This window comes from Medicago truncatula, chromosome 1 (genome assembly GCF_003473485.1).
Source record: "Medicago truncatula cultivar Jemalong A17 chromosome 1, MtrunA17r5.0-ANR, whole genome shotgun sequence".
Classification (NCBI taxonomy): Eukaryota; Viridiplantae; Streptophyta; class Magnoliopsida; order Fabales; family Fabaceae; genus Medicago; species Medicago truncatula.
Genome location: NC_053042.1, coordinates 33,758,897 through 33,779,363, shown reverse-complemented (window position 1 = coordinate 33,779,363; position 20,467 = coordinate 33,758,897). Strand labels below are relative to the sequence as shown.

General features: G+C 31.6%; 3 protein-coding genes across 3 annotated transcripts; 1 reads left to right on the top strand and 2 right to left on the bottom strand.

The window, feature by feature from the left end:
• Window positions 1–9,787: 9,787 nt before the first annotated feature.
• LOC120576788 (uncharacterized) lies at window positions 9,788–11,243 on the bottom strand. The gene is made up of 2 exons (XM_039827260.1): window positions 10,262–11,243; window positions 9,788–10,180 (listed from the first exon to the last, which is right to left on the bottom strand). The coding sequence occupies exons 1-2, from the start codon at window positions 10,487–10,489 to the stop codon at window positions 9,929–9,931; spliced, it is 480 nt and encodes a 159-aa protein (XP_039683194.1). The 5' UTR covers window positions 10,490–11,243; the 3' UTR covers window positions 9,788–9,928.
• Window positions 11,244–11,586: 343 nt separating this feature from the next.
• On the top strand, window positions 11,587–16,462 carry LOC25484173 (glutaredoxin-C5, chloroplastic). The gene is made up of 4 exons (XM_013612939.3): window positions 11,587–12,063; window positions 12,159–12,233; window positions 15,580–15,606; window positions 16,111–16,462. The coding sequence occupies exons 1-4, from the start codon at window positions 11,679–11,681 to the stop codon at window positions 16,185–16,187; spliced, it is 564 nt and encodes a 187-aa protein (XP_013468393.1). The 5' UTR covers window positions 11,587–11,678; the 3' UTR covers window positions 16,188–16,462.
• A 179-nt stretch (window positions 16,463–16,641) lies between these two features.
• On the bottom strand, window positions 16,642–17,874 carry LOC25484172 (S-protein homolog 1). Its single transcript, XM_013612938.3, has one exon. It carries the CDS (start codon window positions 17,735–17,737, stop codon window positions 17,141–17,143), a length of 597 nt encoding a protein of 198 aa, XP_013468392.2. The 5' UTR covers window positions 17,738–17,874; the 3' UTR covers window positions 16,642–17,140.
• Window positions 17,875–20,467: the final 2,593 nt, after the last annotated feature.

Sequence of the window (20,467 nt, the reverse complement as noted above, 5' to 3'; positions counted from 1 at the left end):
GCATGAGAAGGAATGAAAATGATGTATATATATAATTCAATGAATATTGAAGTAATGAGAGGTTGACGAAAAATAAAGTCATGAATTTCTTATCCATTATGGGGGACAAGCACCTTGGTCACCGCATTAATATGATCACAAGGAAATTTTGAATAGAACAAACAAAGAATTGATAGTAGCATGTGAAAAAACAGCTCCTTTGAAATGACTATACAGGCCACTGACATGTTCGGATTATTCTCGAGTAATTCTGTTTTTAATAATACACTTATCCAAGTTTATAAGGTAGTCCATCAAGAGATTAAAGTGGCAATTCAGTAGCAAAAGTTTTACATTGTCATCTCAAGAGATAAAAGTTAAGTTCAAATTCTCTACAAAAACGGCCGTAAAATAGTCATTGCTATCATTTTAAGAAATTTCAAGATATGATAAAATATATGCCAAAAATTGTATAACAAAATATTCAATTAAGTGTCTTTCTGTATAAATAAAAAGAAATCAAGACATATCTCCTAAGTCTAAATAAGTCATTTTCTTTTTGTATAGACAAAATGTTTGTGGTTAATTTGGGGGGGGGGGGATTTGTTAGTATGAAAATACTCCTATCATTAAAATTACAAGACATTTTTTTAAACGTAATACTCCGTTGTTCCAAAATATAAACAAAAAATGGTCAATATAAATTAATGTATTCGGTTCAAAATTTATACTGAATATATCAGCTTATGTTGACCCAATTTTACTTATATTTTAGAACGGAGGGAGAATTTCATATTCGAGTTTTATGTTTGTAAAATGTAAAATTTTCAATTATACTGAGTGCACATACATTTATTTTGCAAAACCTTTCTTATCCTAAATTAATGATTATTAAAGCTAGTCAAAGATAGACTTTGCTGGTGAAGCCTATTTCAATATGAAAGAGCTAAATGCATGATAATCAGAAGGGAAAGTTCTTTACAAATTGCTTTTGGGTACCTAGAAAATGTCAAACGGTAATTAATTATCATTCGACACACTTTTTAAATTGGTCAAACCGATAAAAATGCCTTAATCGATTTAAAAAATGTTGAACCGTAATTAATTGTCTTTTGATAGGTGCATGTGAACAATCGTTACAAGTCTAAAAAGCAATAATCAAGTTCTTTTTTCTGGAGTTTTTGCTTTGGGCTTAGGTCGTTTGTTGCCAGATATCAGTTTTTGAATGACCCAAAAATAAATAAATAAAGCACCAAAATATCATGAGGAGTGTGCTATCTACACCCGCAAACACTTCTACCCACACTCCTTTCAACTTTGTTATTTTTAGTAAATTACAAATTATATCATCCTCTCTTTTATGTTAAAATATATTTTAACCTGAAAAATTTTATGTAAAAATATATTGTTTCCACGCCTGAAATATATGGTTGAATGATATTCATCTTCCATCTTTATGTTAAAATCTACACTTCTCCTACCTTGATAAACATTTTATTCCATTTTAGTATAATCAAAATTTTAATACATTTTTTTCTCTACTTTTGGTCCACGATATCATCATTAACATATAGGTTTAAACCTTATTATAAACTATGAAGGAATGAAAAATAAAATATTTTTTTTCTATAAAAATACTAAAGTTGAGAAAATGTTATTTAAAATTGATTTTGGAGTTATTTACAATTGATTTGTTTAATATAAATTCATAAAATTAATAAAAAGAATGTTCAAAATTAATTATCAATGACATTGAAGATCAAGTAACGAGAAGTTGATAAACACCACAAAGATCATGTATTTTTTTTATAGAAGATTAGGGGTGGGAGTATTTAGCGGAAATAGCAATTCATAGAAAAAGAAACGTAGGATTAGCAAGGACTAAATTGGTTTTTATATTGAAGATCATTGGTTTGCATAACCTGTGAATAAAACTTTCCCAACCTATCTAATGGTAGTAAAAGGGGGTAAAATGGGATGAACGTGGGTGAATGACTTTCCTGAGTAAAATTTATTCCTAAGCATATTTTGGTTGTTCCAATCTACCAAACAAAGGAATATTTAATTTCAACCTTACTTTCCTTAAAATTATTTTTGTAACCCTTAAACAAACACTCATTGGTGGTAATTATAAAGTGTGGTGGATATGGGAGCTCCTAAAGAGTATCTTAGGCCAACGAGGGGAATAACTACGTGTTAAGGACTGAAAAGGAGATTGATGTACCATATGACTTGAGATAAGTATCCGACTCATGGTTGGTATGATGCAGCATCGCTTGAGAGAAGTACCATACCAGATGTGACGCAATATCACTTAAGAGAAGTGACCACATAGTGTCGTATCAACGAGAGAAGCAAACCCAAAATTTTGCATAGGGGTGTATTAATATATCACTAGTGAGAAGTACTACATTGTGCAGTAAGTAGTTCCTTTTTATCTATATCTATATACTTATATTAAAAGAAATGTCCCATGGATTTACCATTTTGCCCCTATAAGGGGCAATTTGGTAATCTACTTATTGGTTTTTTTTTTTTTTGAACTATGACCTATGAATTTCCATTTTTGCCCCTAACCAATTTTTTTAATTATTTTCTAATTTTTATATTTTAAATAACTTTTAATTATTTTCCAATTTTTATATTTTTAACTATTTTTCATTTTTTTCCCCCAAATTCAGTTGCTTCTACATTGCCGTTGTGGGAGATTAAGGTATCGTTTGACCCGACTTTTTTCAAACTTCGCTACATTTTTAAGGAGAAGTTAGGCCAAACACAATATCAATTAGTAAGGAGAAGTACTTACTAAAAAAAGTACTTTTTTGAACGCATAAAATTGAATGGAATGAGCTTTGACCAGAAATTGTTGAATGTTACTTTAAAAAACTACTTCTCGACAATTTATTTCACAAACACCTCTTTTCAACTCACGCCGCAAAAATCTTTTCTTTATTTTTTAATATTATATTTCAATATATTTTTTTCTTCCATTTAACTTTATTTTTTTCAACCGTTCCATTTAATTTTTTAAGGAGGTTCCATTTAATTTTATCTTTTTTCAAAGAAATTTTATTATCTTTTTATCACTTATATATTTAATTTCAATATCGTTTAATCATTACAACATCACAAATATTTTTATTCACCCTGTCATTTAATGATTCCAAATATTATTATTTCCTTTCTTCAAACCCGCGAATATACACACACATATTAACGTTTAGAGTAATATTTTATGTCCGTCTGTCTGTTTTTTTGTTACTAATGCATATAATTTTTTTAGTGTTGTTTGGTTGAGTGCTACCTCACCAATTTTTTTTTTTTTTTTTTATCTATTTTCCAATTTTTATATTTTTAAAAACTTTTAACTATTTTATAATTTTTTATTTTTAACTATTTTCCAATTTTTTTCTTTCAAATTCAGTTGCTTCTACATTGCCGTTGCAGGCGAATAAGATACCGTTTGACCCGGTTTTTTTTTCCAACTTTTCTACATTTTTAAGGAGAAGTTAGGCCAAATACAATATCAATTAAGTACTTACTAAAAAATGTACTTTTTTTAATGCATAGAATTGAATGGAATGAGCTTTGGCCAAAAGTTGTTGAATGTTACTTCAAAAATCTACTTCTCGACAATTTATTTCGCAAGTATCTCTCTACAATTCACGTTGCGAAGCTTTTCTTTTATTTTTTAATATTATATTTCAATACGTTTTTTCTACCATTTAATTTTTTTTTTGAACCGTTGCATTTAATTTTTTTTTAAGGAGGTCCCATTTAATTTTATTACCTTTTTTTCAAAGGAATTTTATTATCTTTTTATCATTTATATATTTAATTTCAATATTGTTTAATCATCACAACCTCACAAATATTTTTATTCACGCTGTCATTTGATGATACCAAATATTTTTATTTTCTTTCTTCAACCTCACAAATACACAACACACATTAGTGTTTAGAGTAATACTTTATGTGTGTCTGATTTTTTGTTACGCTACTGCGTATACTTTTTTTTGGTGTTGCATAATGCGTATGATTATTTTTATAAAATTTTGAGGTAGCAGTCCTTTGCTGCACCTCTTTTTTGGTTAATAAAAAGAGTAAAATTGTAGATGTCTTTTCTTCAAAAAAGGTCTAGATCACTAAAAAAAAAGTAAAATTGTAGATGTCTTTTCTTCAAAATTGTAGATTATTTTTATAAAATTTTGAGGTAACACTCCTTTGCTGCACCTCTTAAGAGTAAATTGGCTTTCTCCATTTCCCTTATCCCGTTCTCTCTCTATTGCATAAGCCATAAGTGACTGTTCTTTTTACCTCTTCTATGTATTTTTCTTCCTTGATTTTTCTCTCTATAGAAAGGATCTCTTCAAGGTTCTTCTGTTCCTTTCTTTCCTCTCCCTCAATTTAGGTTCAATAGAAAGAAAACATAATAAGATTTTGTCAAAGAAAAGAAAGATTATGATAGCTTTGGGAGAGAAATTTTAATTAGTTAGAGTAATTTCGTAGAAGACTAACAAATAATCACAAGCTGATTTGGTTAAGAGTGAAATTATAGTTTAGTTCTACTATTGTTCAAATCCAACTTAATTTAACCCTTTTTAAAAAATTTAATCAATTGATAAGAAACGGATCACGAAAATGGAAAATAAAAAAAAAAAATTCAATTGGGGTATGTATGATTTAGGTGGCCATAGAAATCTTCTAACAAAAACAGTAAGCATCGTCATCGCCATCGCCAGCTAAATGGTTATGTACAAGTTGCATTGAGAAGCGTGTGCAGAGGAAACACGAAGAGCTGTGTTTTTTTGTTTTAATTGACTAGATAGCTATTGATGAAGTAACATGATTAGTTTAGATCCAATGGTTATTATTAAGTCCTCTCATCTCTCATAATAATCACTCCTCTCATTTGAAATGCCATATATATATATATATATATTCCACCTTTATATTGTAACAAACTATGCATATCTTTTTCTTATTCAAAAAAACTAAACATATATGTTTCCATGACACCAACAAATATAATATCATATAATATAAATTCCAACATTTATAATAGTAATTTTTTTTAAGAAATCATCGGGCTTTTTCATGAGATTGTCAAGACAATGCCAATTGGGACTAAAAATAAACTGTTTACGAACATAGTGTTGAAAGATAAAAGATATTATTTTCTAATTTGTCAGCATAAGATGATAGAATTTTGTATAAGTTTGATAATGACTTGAAAGATGTCTTTCCTTATGCAGTGAGAATATAGTTGATGTAACACTATGGGAAAAATATTCCGTAGCTTTATCATTTACCATCTATTTACCTTGAGTTCTTTGCTTCCATTTTGTAGTCAATGACAACTCAAATATATGTAACAATTGGTTCGAGGCTGCTCATCAACCTACATTATCCGGTTGTTGAGAAGTTTAAGACTTAGTAAGTTTGCATTATGATTTCACAATACAGTGTTAGAGTAAATTATTATTTCACAATTTGATTTGATTGTTTTTGACTATGTTTCTTGAATTGTTGTCGTGACCTTAACACTTCTCCAGCTCAGAGTCAAAGCATCAGTCTGAACTTAAGTCAGAGTTCGGCTTCTTCTCAATGTATTCGTACAACGATTTTTTCAATCTGTCTCAGGTTAGGCCAATTGTTGAATTTATAAACTTAGTCAAGGTCTGCTTTTTTTATGCACAAACATGTTTTGAATTTTTTTACACACAAATTAAAAATATATATTGCATTATTCTTTATTTCACGTGCATAATTTGTGTTAGGATACATATTGCATCACTATTTGGAAAGCAACTAAATTCAATCCTAACCAGTTTGGATGATATTATGAGAGTTGCACCAAATGTTCGAAGACATCAATGTCAAATGGTGCTAGCTATAGATGCACATGCGAGAGCGGTGCTTAATTTCCATTTGTTTCAACGATATTAGTTGGTCAACGGGGTTCATATAATGCACATGAATGCATTTATCTAGCCTTTTTAGGAAGATAATAGGAAAATAAATTTGAAGTCATAATACATTTTCTTTATCTTAAAATCAGTTATGCTACCTTTATTTTATAAATTATATGTAACTATATTCGCATACGTCTTATCCATGTTAATATGCATTAGACTAATATTGTTCTTATTTCCCTGTTTAGCATTTCTCAAACGAGGTGTCAAGAACAATTCTAAAAGAAAAGCGCAAAGCAATCACTCTCATTGATGACCAGACACAGAGAAAATATAAGTGTCGTCTCATTACCGTCGAAAGAGAAAACTATGAAAAATACTTGGGTGGGCAGTGATTCAATTTCTGCAAAGAACGTGTGATGGAAGAAGGTGGTAAGCTCATCTTTGATTTCGAAAAATCACCGAAGAACTTGCATGTTCGAGTTGTTCCAAAGTAGATCTTTGCTAGTGAACTATTTGAACTTTTACTATTTTGACGCATCACTTTGGACTGTAATCGTAAACTATTTTGACTTTGGTATGTCATTTGTTCTTTTCATTTTATCTGATGTAAATATTAGCAAAAATCCCTTTTTGGTTAGTCTATGACACTTGCAGTCTTTTTTATAAATCTAACTATTATGTAACTTTAATCTGCACATTTATAAAGGACAACAATTTTTCGTAATTTATAAGATTTCTCCTTCAAAACTAAATTTTAAAAAAATACGTTATTCAACCCGTGCGAAGCACGGGTTTGTAACTAGTTGGAATTATAGAAAGTAATCTAATGACACCATAATTCCAATACTTTCTTTTTGTTCTGGAACTTCATAATAATTTAATTCAATATTATTGTGCTCAAGAAATATTATAGGCATCAACCAATGAACTGAAAGGTGAAGTTTGAAGTTGAAACTATAAGATTGAACAAGAATTTTGAAACATATGAATAGTGTAAATCCTCTTGAGGCGATATAGGGTAATTGAACTTAATAGATTTTGGTAATATAACAAGCCATGCAAATAGGAAGGTATATTGATTTAAAATACACTTTTCCACCCTTGAAAAATAACATTAGTCACTTTAGCTTACATCACCTATAGACTTTGATTTCCAATAGGAAGAATTGAGGTTAGATTTTTTTTATTATTGTGATGAATATATAATTCCAAGTCGTTTATTTTATCATATATTTTTTTAAAAATGAAAAATCATTAAACTCCCAAATATTAAATATTTTCTAGCTTAACAACATAAAAAACACATTTGATATTCAACATGTCTCTGTGAGATCGATACGTTTTATTATGCGCTAAAAAGATGGTCTAACGAGCTTATCAATAATCACCCCCCTCCCAAACTCACAAACATGTTCATTCTGATCTCACTAACAAGTTCTTATCATCCACATATAGACGAACGACAACAAGATGACCTTCTAACTTTAGATATAACCATTTAACAAGTTGATGTGTTTTCCAAACTTCCGAACATTAGATATAATCATTCAACCTTAATAGACACTCACATTTCTCGTTCATGTGTCATTGTGGTTCAACTTTGTATTTTTTTTATATCACACCACCCCTTTCACACCTTAATATAAGAAATTGTTTTCTTTGATTAAAACCAAGATAAGACTTTGAAATAATTATAGCAAAACATAACTTAGTCGCTTCACAATGACCCCAATCCAACAAATCATCACGGGAGGTAAATTTCTTTTTAGTGAAAAAGTTCTTCACAAAATCAAGTTCCTCAACAACTGGTTTTGCTACGTCCGGTGTCATCTTAATTGGGAGTTCTGCTATAAATTAAACTATAAAATTGACCCGTCATGATGTGATTTTTCCATTGTATCGAAAGTATCCTTCGGAAACATTATGAATTGTTATAACAGAGAAAAAACGTGAAAAAGTAAAAATGAGAATGATTTTGGAGTTACATTACATTTGCTTTGAGACGAAAATGGTGTTGTTAGGGTCAATGGATGGTTGGATTATGTATTGACGTGAGAGGGGTTTTGTCTTGGAGATGTTTTTAGTTAGAGTGTTAGAGAAGTTGTTTGAGTTTCAAATTTTTATCATACTTATTGGGAACGGTGGGGGAGATGCTTATTGTTTTAATTACAATTTATAGTATAAGAACTTTTATATATTGTTTGTATATCATTTTTATTCATCTCCTTATTTTTATATAAAAATATTACATCAAGATCAATGTCTTTTAATATTAAAATATCCTCTCTTTTCCACTTGTTAACATTATTTTTAAACCAACAAAAATTGTTGGCCTTTTTAGAACGATAAGGTAAACCAGTTTATTGGGCAACTGCTTGCCATGCTTTATGGGTGTGGAAGGAATAAAGAATTACATATTATGTTAAAACGTACATAATGGCAATGAGTGATCATTACTAGTATTAAGTGGAGTTTGTCTTGGAAGATTGGGTGTGTTTAAATACAGATAGGTCATGTAAGGATGAAAATTGAGTTGGTTGTAGTGAAATTATTAGAGGGAGTAGTGGAGACTGGCTTGAAGGTTTTATTGTACTAGGTGTCTGTAATTTCGGTTTGTGAAGCTTCATATTGACTCTCAAGTGATTCGAAGATTGGGTGTGTTAAAATGTGACGAGAAGTTAAATCCATCTTATCGAAGATTGATTTAAAGGATTTGACATCTTATTCAGTTGAAATGGAAAGTTAAAGTTCATTAATTTTTTTAGATTTAGGTGCTCCTTTAAATTTTTTATGAGTTTTGTCCACCTTTTCTTGGTTACTTATTGTATGTTGACATGACTGAAGTTTTTACTCTCTAGATCGTTGCTTTGTAGTTTTCATTTTTCAGCCTCTGGCCCTCTTTTTTTTTTTTGACAAAAAAAAAGAACGAAAAAAAGAAAAGAAAAAGGATATGACATAATTAAGAGGCAATCTGTAATGAATTGAGACATGTATACGGCTATATTCATAGGAAGTATGGATGTGTCGCAATGCGTCACCACGAAGGAACGGCCAATGATAGTCAATGGAAACATATATTATTTTGTCTATAAATTTTATTTAAAAAAAAATTGTTAGTTTTTTTTTTTTTTTTTTGGAGAGGAATTTTGTTAGAATCTTATCTAACTAAAAATACCTGAATATACATAATTTGTATTGTACAGCTAAACTACAATAGGCTATGAATTCCTTTTTCAATAATTTTATAAAGTTATAAAAAAAATTAACAAAATATATCTTTTTGGCACAAAAGTAATTAAACGTTAATATAATTATCAATTTATTATTGATTATTTTCAAATAAAATATTTTGAGCAATAAAACTATACTGTGTTCAAGTTACTGGAATTTGGTCTAGTGACGACTGACGAGGGTTTTGTATACTATACATGATTTCTTAGCTTCAAATCATATTGACTTTATTACACGAAAAACAAAATTACACGTTATTGAATCTCAAAATGAAATTTAATCTCATTGACATGTTAACTTGAAGTTATTTTCAAGACCGATCATATTTTTTAGTGTAAATACTTAATAAATGTTTCTTTAGCTCCTTCCTCTCCAACAAATTGACTATAGTTTTCTCTCTAAACTTTCTTTTTCATTTTCTTCATTGGGATAATGGTTTTTGGTCAATTTTTGACCCAATATCACCCCTATTAATCTTTTTATCATATTTCAATCTAAAAATAAATTATATTAACATAGTTGTATGCTTTTTTATCTTCGTTATTTCGTCGTATGAGTGTGGCAATGTGTTGTTCGATGTCTTGTGCGACGTTGTTTGATTTCCCGTCTTGTTGCGGCATTCATTTAAAATAAACTAAACATCAAAAAGCATTATCAAGCATTACATGTGCATAGCAAAAAAACTAATGTATCATTCCCTAATTAGCAAATAAGACTAAAATAAACGGTATCGTTGATTCCAAATTTCGGTGCACCAAGAATGAGATGAGAACCCCTCCGAAGTCCTCGTGCTTTAACCATTAGCAAATAAGACTAAAATAAACGGTATCGTTGCTTCCAAGTTTCGGTGCACCAAGAATGAGATGAGAACCCCTCTGAAGTCCTCGCGCTTTAACCATTCTTCTCCATGAACCACCGATTTTGAAGTGTGCGTACTTACGCCTGCCATACACCAACGTGCAAAACCAAGCATTTCCAAAATCATCCACCAACTTAACTGAAGTTGATCTCTTGTTCAAAGTTAAACGACAAAACCCTCCAGCAGCAAGAATCTGAATCAACACAAAAGTATAACTATTAGAGTAATACTACATAGAAAACAAATACAATTAAATTGTGTATTATATACTCACCAACCAGCCAGAATCAATCTCATCACCAGTCAATTTCTTCTCATAAGAGAATTGAAAATTCATTGGGTCGTGAACATAGGGCCTTGGCACATCATCAATCATGAGAAAAGGAAGCATATCCTTGTCGATTTCAAACTTCATGGATGGAGTAAACCTGGGATTGGCCATCCTCCTCCGAAACCTATCCTCAAGGGTTATCTCAAACTTGCTTTCACCAACAAAGAACATGGACACCCAACACCCAAGGCTTATCTTGTAGAAATCATGCAAAGCGAGTCACCCCCTTGTTAGATAAATCCCAGTGTTGTTTCTCTCTACCAGCACCTCGAACTTGTTATTGTTACCATCAATTAAAGTTGCGTAACGCCCAATCTGGTCTCCAAAGTCATGACCAAACATAGGTGGGAGAACAGCAACACCCTATAATTCGATTAAACAATCAGTTTTCTTTCTCAAATACATATGAACAAAATAAATTAGTTAATAACCATACATGTTCTCCAGAATATGGAACAACATATGTTCGATATTTCTTGCGAAGATCATTGACAATACGGTCCAGTTCAAAAACGGGGTTGGGATCCAAAGGTCCTGCAACATAAATTGGCAAATAAGCTAAGTTGATAAAGGAAAGTGCATGGAACATCATAATGTTGAGCGTTCCAGAATTACCAGTCATTGCATGATAAGAAAGCAAGGCATGGACGTCATTATTGAACATGTTGGATTTGATATGTTTTGCAAAGTTTTTCTTAGATAGAGAGAGATGGTTACCAACGTGAAGATATATGCAAAAATAACCTAGATAACATACCACTGTTTTGTTTTCCCATATAGTTGTGTTTCAATTTTCAAGGAGTGTAATTTGATCATGTGCTAATCTTCCTAATTAGATTGATCTAACGGTCAGGATAGATTGGAGCCAAAAAAGTAGGTTTAGGGTTTGGCAATTAGGGTAAACATGTTTGCTAGGATTAGATATAAAGGATTACAAGATCAAAAGTAAAAAAAAATAAAAAAAAAATTACCTCAGTCCATAATTATAAAACTATCTCTATTTATAAAATCTTTTTGATATTTTTGACTACGTTAATTATTTATTTACCAACATACCATTATTTATTTTACATTTCATTCTTAAATTAACAATAAATACATGTTGAAGAATTAAATTGATAATAAATAAAAAATTTATTTTTTTATAATAGCCGAAGTTTAAACTCAAACTTTACGTATAATTTACATATTTTATGCATTATCCATACCAATCCAGCTGAACTCACAAACACATTTAAAGAAGTAGTTAAGTTGAGTTAATTTGGGTTTAGCTTACAAATAAAAAAGTAGATGACTTTAGGTGATAGATACGGCACCTTCCTATTCATTCATTCATTCAGAGAAAGAAGGAAAGTGAATAATGGCATCATCAATGGCGAACACTTTCACTCTTCCTCGCCACTTCAACAAAAACCTTTCTTCTTCTTCTTCTTCATCCTCTATCTCCAAAATATTCACTTTCTACACCCCCATTTCCACCTCTTCACCCATCATCACCAATGCTTCATCACGCCGCGCACCCACTTTCCCTCGAGCCATGTCTTCTTCTTCATCTCCTTCTCCCTCTTCCTCTTCCTCTTCTTCTTCCTCCTTCGGCTCTCGTCTCGAAGAAACCATCAAAAACACCGTTTCTCAAAACCCTGTTGTTGTTTATTCCAAATCCTGGTGTTCTTATTGCTCTGAGGTGAAATCCTTGTTCAAGAAACTCGGTACTCAACCATTGGTCATCGAATTGGACGAATTGGGTATTCAAATCAACCCTAATTAACCTCAATTATTGCTTCTCATTGCAAATTTATTCATGGATTTTGTTTCTATGTTAATTAATTTCTGTGTTTAGGTCCACAAGGTCCACAGTTGCAGAAGTTATTGGAAAGAATCACTGGCCAATACACTGTCCCAAATGTCTTTATTGGTAAGCTATCACTCACTAGAGTTTAATTACTATACTGTGACAGTGAAAAATTATTTTACACGTACATATCGTTTGTTTTATTGGATGCATGTGCGAAATAATTTTACACTTTGCATAATAATTAAATTCTTACAGAGTATTATCATATCTTTATTTTGTTCCTTTTGTCAAATATTAATCCCAGTTTAAACCCAAGGAACACCTTGTTTGGATAAAAAAGTTTAATTAGGTAGCATAAGCGCTTATCATGTAAGTGCTTATGTATCAAAAATAAAATAAAGTCAAATTGTTTTCATAAGCTATCATGTAGAGCTTATGGAAATAAATTGAAAAAAGCTTATGGACACGTCGTAAGTTGTTTCTATAAGTTTATGCCAGTAGATAAGATGATGGAATAAGAGCTTATTAGTTATATTAGCTTGTATGTTTTAGTCATGCTGATTAGGCTGTCATAACTTAGGTATTGAAAAATCTTGTGCAGACTTCTGTGAGAGTGGTTATATTAGGTAGGTGTAAATTGAAAATTATACGATATATAGGGATATATAAGTAGTACTTATGGGTTGTAGGCATGGTGAACATGCTTAATATCTAGTGATTTATGAAACCAAGAATCTGTGTTTGTGCCAGAAAAGTGGGAGGGGGGAGAGAATTGTATGAAAGTGTTTACTATTTTCTCAATAATAAGGAAAATCTGGGAAAGAAAAAATATCTTCTAAGAAAATATGTAAAGATATTAATAAAAAATGCACAAACTCTCTTGAAACAACCACGGGTTTCCCAATGGGTTTGTTAAGGAGGAACTTTTGAGTTTTAATATTCGGTGACTTTGAGAACGATTGGAAAAAATAATAAACCACAAAAACCTAAATTTTAAATGCTTCACATCATCATTGGTAGCAAAATAGCTGAGGAGACCTAGCAGCAGAAGGGGTTGTGAGGGAACCCTAAGGAAAAGCCATTGAGGAGACATTTTGAGCCCCAAGTATCCTCCAAGAGTTTGATACAAGTGTTGCATTGAAGGTATTAGAAATCATTAGATCCAAAGGAGCAGTTCATCTAGCATATTGCCATTGCCATTGCCACCTAATTTCCAATGGAATGTTTTTAGACAACCAAATTTCCCAGGCTGAATCCCTCTTCATTTCTGTTTGCAAAAATCTACAAGCACACAAGGTGATCTCTACTATTTGCACACGGGTTGTTAGGTGGCTCAGGGACAAAAGGAAAGGTAGAGAAAATAGAGAAACACTCTAATATTCTCAAAGAAAAGTTATATTACTTGAAGGATTCAATGCTTGATCATCCAAAACACTAGGTAGTGAGCCTTATTTATACTACTCTAGGAAGGCTCTCCATTACCAACTAGAAATATCTAGAAACAAAGAAAAGTCTAGAGATATGTTTCTAGGGAAGTCTCTTCCTTGCTGCTAGGGTTTTAGCGCATCCTTCAAAGAACTTTTTGTGGTTTTAAGCTTTTTAAGGACAATGGGTAAGGAAAAGAGGAATTTATGCCACTTGGGCTTTTAGTTGCAAAGGAACTATTCAAGAAGAAAACAAAGTTATATATGCCTCGTCCAATTCCTAAGCCACCTTGGAAAGATGTTACTATTGATTTTTCCCTTAGATTACTTTGGACTCAACGACTGAAGGATTCTAAAATGGTAGTCGAAGACAAGTTTTCAAGAATGACTAATTTCATCATATGTCAGGAGGTTGCAATGTTGTCTTGAGGACGAAGAAGAAGACTTCCGACTCGAGGACGAGTCTTCTCCAACCCGGGGAGAATGATGAAGAATAATATGGAAGACTCTAGAATACTAGAGAATAATGTGGAAGTCTCTAGAACACTAAAGAATAATATAGAAGTCTCTAGAATACTAGGGAATAATAAGGAAGCTACTAGACACTACTAAATAAAACTAGAGTATCCATATCTCTAGACTTTTCTTTGTTTCTAGATATTTCTAGTTTGTAATGGAGAGCCTTCCTAGAGTAGTATAAATAAGGCTCACCACCTAGTGTTTTGGCACATTCAAATCATCAAGCATTGAATCATTCAAGTAATATAACTTTTCTTTGAGAATATTAGAGTGTTTCTCTATTTTCTCTACCTTCCCTTTTGTCCCTGAGCCATTAGGCAGTCTGATACTAGTTTTTTCATCTAATTCCAAAGTCCTTTCTGTAAAGAACGTATACCTTAGAAACTCCAATACATGTAATTGTAGGCTCTCTCGAAATCCAACATAAAAAATTAGGCCACACTCACCATTCACAATCGCAGAAAGTTTTCACAGTCAGATTCTGATATAGTATTTCAATTCTTCCCATGCCTTGAACTATGGATTAATATACTGTATTACAGCCTCATATGTGGGTAGTTCAACTGGTTGGGCTAAGGGTTGAAGAAGGCAACGGGGTTCAAAGCCGGGAGAAGGAGAAAATGTTAATGAGGGATGCTAGGTGCAAACGCTTTGACAGACGCGGACCAACACACGCCTGTATTGTTAAGCCAAACTAAGTTGTGTCTTTCTCTTTTTTTTTGGAAGGAAGTTGTTTTTTTTAACACTCTCCTATTCAATTAAAAAAAGTAAAATATGTGGCACTTTAAACACAAACATTAGAAACCTTTCATGACGACCACCACTGCTTCAATCACACACCGCCACACCCATCGTTACAAACTGCCGTAAGACCTATCATACACCATCAATTTACCTTCTAACTTCTAACACCAAATTACTGCATAATCATGTAAGATCTGAACTACTAAAACAAACAACCAACAAATTTCCCCATCCTTACAACCTTAACCCCAAAATGGGATCTTCTAATTCAACCTCTTTAATCTTCAACTTCACCCTTGTTTTTTTTTTTTTTTCCGTCGTCATCTCGAAAAGAAAATTGAAAACGTGGAACAGAAATTACTCATTATTTTTCCATACACAGAAATTGTAGAGTGCCACTCTTTCCTATAGAGCCATGATGAAGAAAATTGTATGGCAACAGTAGCGTTCTGAAAGGGAGACGGTCGCAACATTAAATTTTATTTTTATAGAATTAATAAAATATAAAATAAAAATAATTGTTAAAAAGTAACTTGTATAGCCGGTAGCCGAGCAAGAGGAAATGACGTGGCTCAAAGTCAGAGCGAGTGTTAACAGGCGTGTGTTTGAGCGTCTGTCTTTAGCACTTCTCAATGTTAATATACGAACAACTAATCACTAATATTTGCCTATAAAATAAAATCTAATATAATTTTCCAAAACAACCTGTTACCCTGCATTTAATTTTATCTTTTGAACAGAACAGTTTATTTCTGACCCTAAAGTTTTCTTCATTGCAGGTGGCCAACACATTGGTGGCTGTACAGGTATATTTTCCTTGTGCTCTTGTTGAATTATTGATTATTTAACTGAGGGGGGATGTCTTGACTGTTCAAAACATTAGTTTTTTCCTCAGTGACTGAAGCATTATTCTTTTTATTTTATTACACTCTTCTACTTTTACTTCAAAATGTATATGACCGCAAATTTAAATTGTCTGCATGCGTGAATTTCGATTTGATCAGTGCTAATTATCACGATAATTTGTCTCACGGTTTCCAGTTAACCATTTAAATCCTCTTTTGGCTGGAAAACATGCTTGTAGAATTGCATTAATATTGTGCCACTTGTGGAATTGCATTAATATTGTGCCACATTATCAGTTATGCATGTGTGACACTTTCATGGATCCTCTCTTTGTGACAAATATCATTTCTGTTTAGATTTCTGGCAGTTTCAGAAAGACCAACATTACACAGCTCCATAAAAATCTTAAGTGAAATTTCCTTTGCATTCTCCTTTTGTTTCCCACATTATTTTTACTTCTGCAGATACACTTAAGCTGTACAGGAAAGGAGACCTTGAAACTCTGCTATCAGATGCTGTTGCTAAAAATAAGGGGAGCTAAGACCTTGTCAATATTACTCTCAACCTGAAGGGAATCTGATCCGGTTACCAATTTGTCGCATATGTTGGTTGAAACTTGAAAGCACTCCAAGTTAATACATCGATTTTTAGTCATTAGACCCTAATAAATCTGTGCTTAGGGTTTGTATAACTGAAATAAGCACCTTTTGTACTTAAAAACTGTATTCATGTAATGATTCTTAAATTGGTCATTTAAATGCCTGGGAATTGACACTGTAAGAACTAAATACTACCTCCGTTCCTTTTTAATTGTCACATTTTGACATTTTACACAAACCAAGACAATCAATAATTGATATTACTTTTGATGCAATAAGCTATACTTTTACTATAATGACCTTATTCATTTAATATCTCATTTCATATATTTCTCTCTCCGCAATAAATAACTAAGACCAATATTGGTAAAATAAAATTTTTTTAAAAAAGTGACACTTAAAAAGGAATGGAAGGAGTACTTGCAATTCTTTGAGTGCTCCACGCAAATGAAATTGATGAACATGTAGTTGATCTAATTTTTTGTTACATCATGACAAGTTTTAGGATTCCTTCTATTTTATGAGCCATCAGCATTCCCCTTTTATCTTTGTTTTATTCATTCCTAATAATGGAATTTATTTCTTTTCTCTTCATACAGTTTGACCCGAGCTCCTGCTGCAAAAATTTATCTTATAGACCATATTAAGATCTCATCTCTAACTTCATTGGTTGACACTATGCACAGGCTAGGGTCACATAAGTATAATAATAATGCAACAAAAGATCAACATGAATATAAAAAACCAAACCATCAGTACAAATTAATCAAACTCCATGCAAGCCAAACAAACATAACCAATCCTTAAAACCTATTCTATCTAAACTGAATCAACACATACTTTCCTATGATATGATTTATTGAAAGAAAGAAAAAAAATAAACATACTAGCATCATCACATTCCAGTATCCCACTTATACACCAACTCGTCAAGTCTTTGACTCAAATTTTTCAGATAAACCCCATCATCTTTAGCAACCCAAATGCAGTTCTTCCAATCACACTTATTGAATAGACGCTCATCATACCGGAAAGCCTCAAACTTAAGAGAAGCGCTGTCTTTGGTCACGTAGCACCAAAACATTGTTGAGTGGAAGAAATCAGTCCTAAAACTCCAAGTGATATTGGAACCTGGAGACAGGTTATTGATGCCAACATCATCTTCTGATGATTTGCAATGTGTGAACAAAATCTGGTTGTAGTTCAACGAATTGACAACAGATACATGCCACTTTATGAATTCAGGGAACAAATGATCTTTTATTGCATAAAATCTTGAAGCACTCAAAAGGGTTGGAAAGGTTAAAGCCAAAATGAACCCTAGTGCCAAAAGATAGCTAGTTGAATTTCCTTTCTTCTTTTCCATGTTTGTTGTTGTTGCTGCTTTGTAGGACTTGTGTAATAGTACTATATAATGTGTTAACTTATTGTATGCAATTGCAAAAGATTGTGAATCCTTTTGATTGAGATTTTGGAATTTATGATGTAGCATGCTGCATTTTAAATAGATATGGGAAGTTTTTACTTCAAAGACACGGGTAAGGATTCATACATAATCAGTGGTATAAAATCCAAGAAAAAGACTAGAACAGTAATATTTTCTCAATTTTGTTTTTGGGATGAACACTGCAGAAAATGGAAGATGTATGATATTTGGCACATTTGATATAAGAATATATATGGTCGATTATTTATACTAGAGTTGAAATGACTCTTAGACTATCATGCATAATTGCAGTATTATAAATACTTGTTGCTATACTCTATTTCTAAAAACTGAAGGCTAAATAATAAATTTCATTTACTCAAAAATAAAATCATGACTTCTCATATAACAACACATAAGTGGCTTTTGAGATTATAGTAACATACAAAACTTTTCACTTTCCTAATTATTTACACATTTTTTCACATTACTTGTGCTGATGGTATTTTAAATTGTGTATGCCAGACCACATATGCAATAAACAGATAAACATATTGTTTTTATTTATCTATAAATAAATAATAAATAAATTGGTGCGTACCAAATTCTAATCAAACCTAAATCTGGTACTGAAAATATGTTTCTGGCCTCGCACACAAGTTACGATCACTTTCAATAATTAATAATTAATGGCAATACCAATAGACAATATTAACCAAATTGTTAACACTATGGGTTGGGGATCAACTATACTTTTTCTTTTAATAAAAAATTAAGTGTGTTTAAATAATAGAACCAGTGGCGTTGCCATAGTCCTAAAAAATCAGAGGTAATACCATATTTGTGGCTCATTATATGGACCTAAAGTTTCTCTCTATATTTGATGTTGTTGGGGAGTCGGGAACACGCCGTGAACAACAACCCGTCAATGCTTTAAGACTATATCTCTATAAAAAAAATCTCAAGATATTAGGTGTATGAGTCTTTTCTCTTTAGTCTTATATGCTTTTATATGTATTACGAAATCAAAATACTCTTCTATATTTTGTCCAAAAAAATAAAAATACTCTTTTATTAAAACATGGTTGATCGCAAGTTTGCCCATTTGTGACTTACTGATGTGGAGGAATATGTTGTGTGGTTATGGGCATCAAGTTTCCAAGGTTCTTATTTTCATTCAGTTGTAATCTGTATGTTAGTTTTTTTTTTTTTTTTTATTTTTGAATCAGCGTACGTAATCTATGTTAGTTTAATAAATATATAAGTGATTTGATAATAATTTCATTTTTAGCTTAGGTAGCCCTGAATTTGTATTTTCTTCTTTTTATAAGGAAAGATTTCTGGTTCTCTAATCTCTCTTTGTTCTCCATTCAGATGAGTGTGTATGTTTCAAATAAGGATGTTCATATAAAAGCTAGTAAATTACCAAAATTTGAAGTTCGTTTTTAGCTATAGATTTGCTAAGAAATTGCTTTGTTATACCCTGGCTATATAGCTAGGAAGCTTTTGAACTTTATTTTACTACGTATTTGTTTGTATTTAGCTAGGATAGGACTTTATAAGTATTTTTTTTTGAACAAGCAAAACTTTATAAGTATTAGTTGTAAATTAGCTTGGAAATATTTTCTTAGATAATTTGCCACCCAATCCATGTTGCGATGAATATGACAACTAATTCACAGTTATATTAGACAAATTGATGATTGTGATTTGTTGAAAGTGTTAACAACAAGCCTATCCCCACTTACTTTTGATTTAAAAAATTAATCAATTTTCAATTTTTACTTAAAATGATTCTGTTATGTAAAATGCTATTATATACGACAACATTTGTCGTGTAAAACACACGATTGATGTGACACAGATAGCTCACCATTACTCAATACCCATTTTCAATTTTTTTTTTCCTAAATTTTATTTGATTCAAAATTATGAGATACACTTGCTTAATCACAACCATAAATATAAATCATTTAGACACACTCACATAAAAGAGAAAAGTATGAAAGAGAAATGAATTGAATAATATATCCTTTTGAAATAATTAAATTATAGATATTTTAATGAATGTGTGCCAAAATAATTTTAATTTGGTGTCGTGTCCATATAAGTATTTCTCCAAAGTTACTAATATAGATTATAGATTGCCCTATCACTTTATCATCAAATGTCATATTTTATAGTGTTGTTCATATTGTGAGTTGTCAGCTTGTCATTATGACGTCAAAAGGTAAATCATGGGTTGGTGGTGGGCTCGTGGCAATCTACATAAAACACGAGTGGTGATACGTTGACCACCATATGGTGGCACACACCTCTTCTACCATCACATACAAATGTGATGCGGGGCCCTGTGCCCTCACCACTCCACCTAACACTCTTTCACATGAGACGAAATTACAAAAATATTCTTTCACATGAGGCGTATGGAGTAGGGAAAAAAGGGTGTCAACATAACATCATTGTAAAACACAATGTGAAAGATGGTCGTACAATCTGGTGTGTGGTTTATAGCATTCGTTCAATTTGCACGACATGTTTCCCGTGCAATTTTTTATTTTCAAGATCAAATACATCTTTAAACGAGTACTTTGTTTTCCCTATTCCTTAACCATCAATCACTCATGTGCATGTTTCGTCTTGTGAGCATAACTAAATACTCTTAGTTTGATGCTTTCTAAACAATCATCACGTTTTTAGTTTAATCTCTACATGGTATAAATAGGACATAAATTTCATAGTAAAAAATACAGAGACTTTTACAACATACTCAAGCCAAACTAAATACAGAGACTT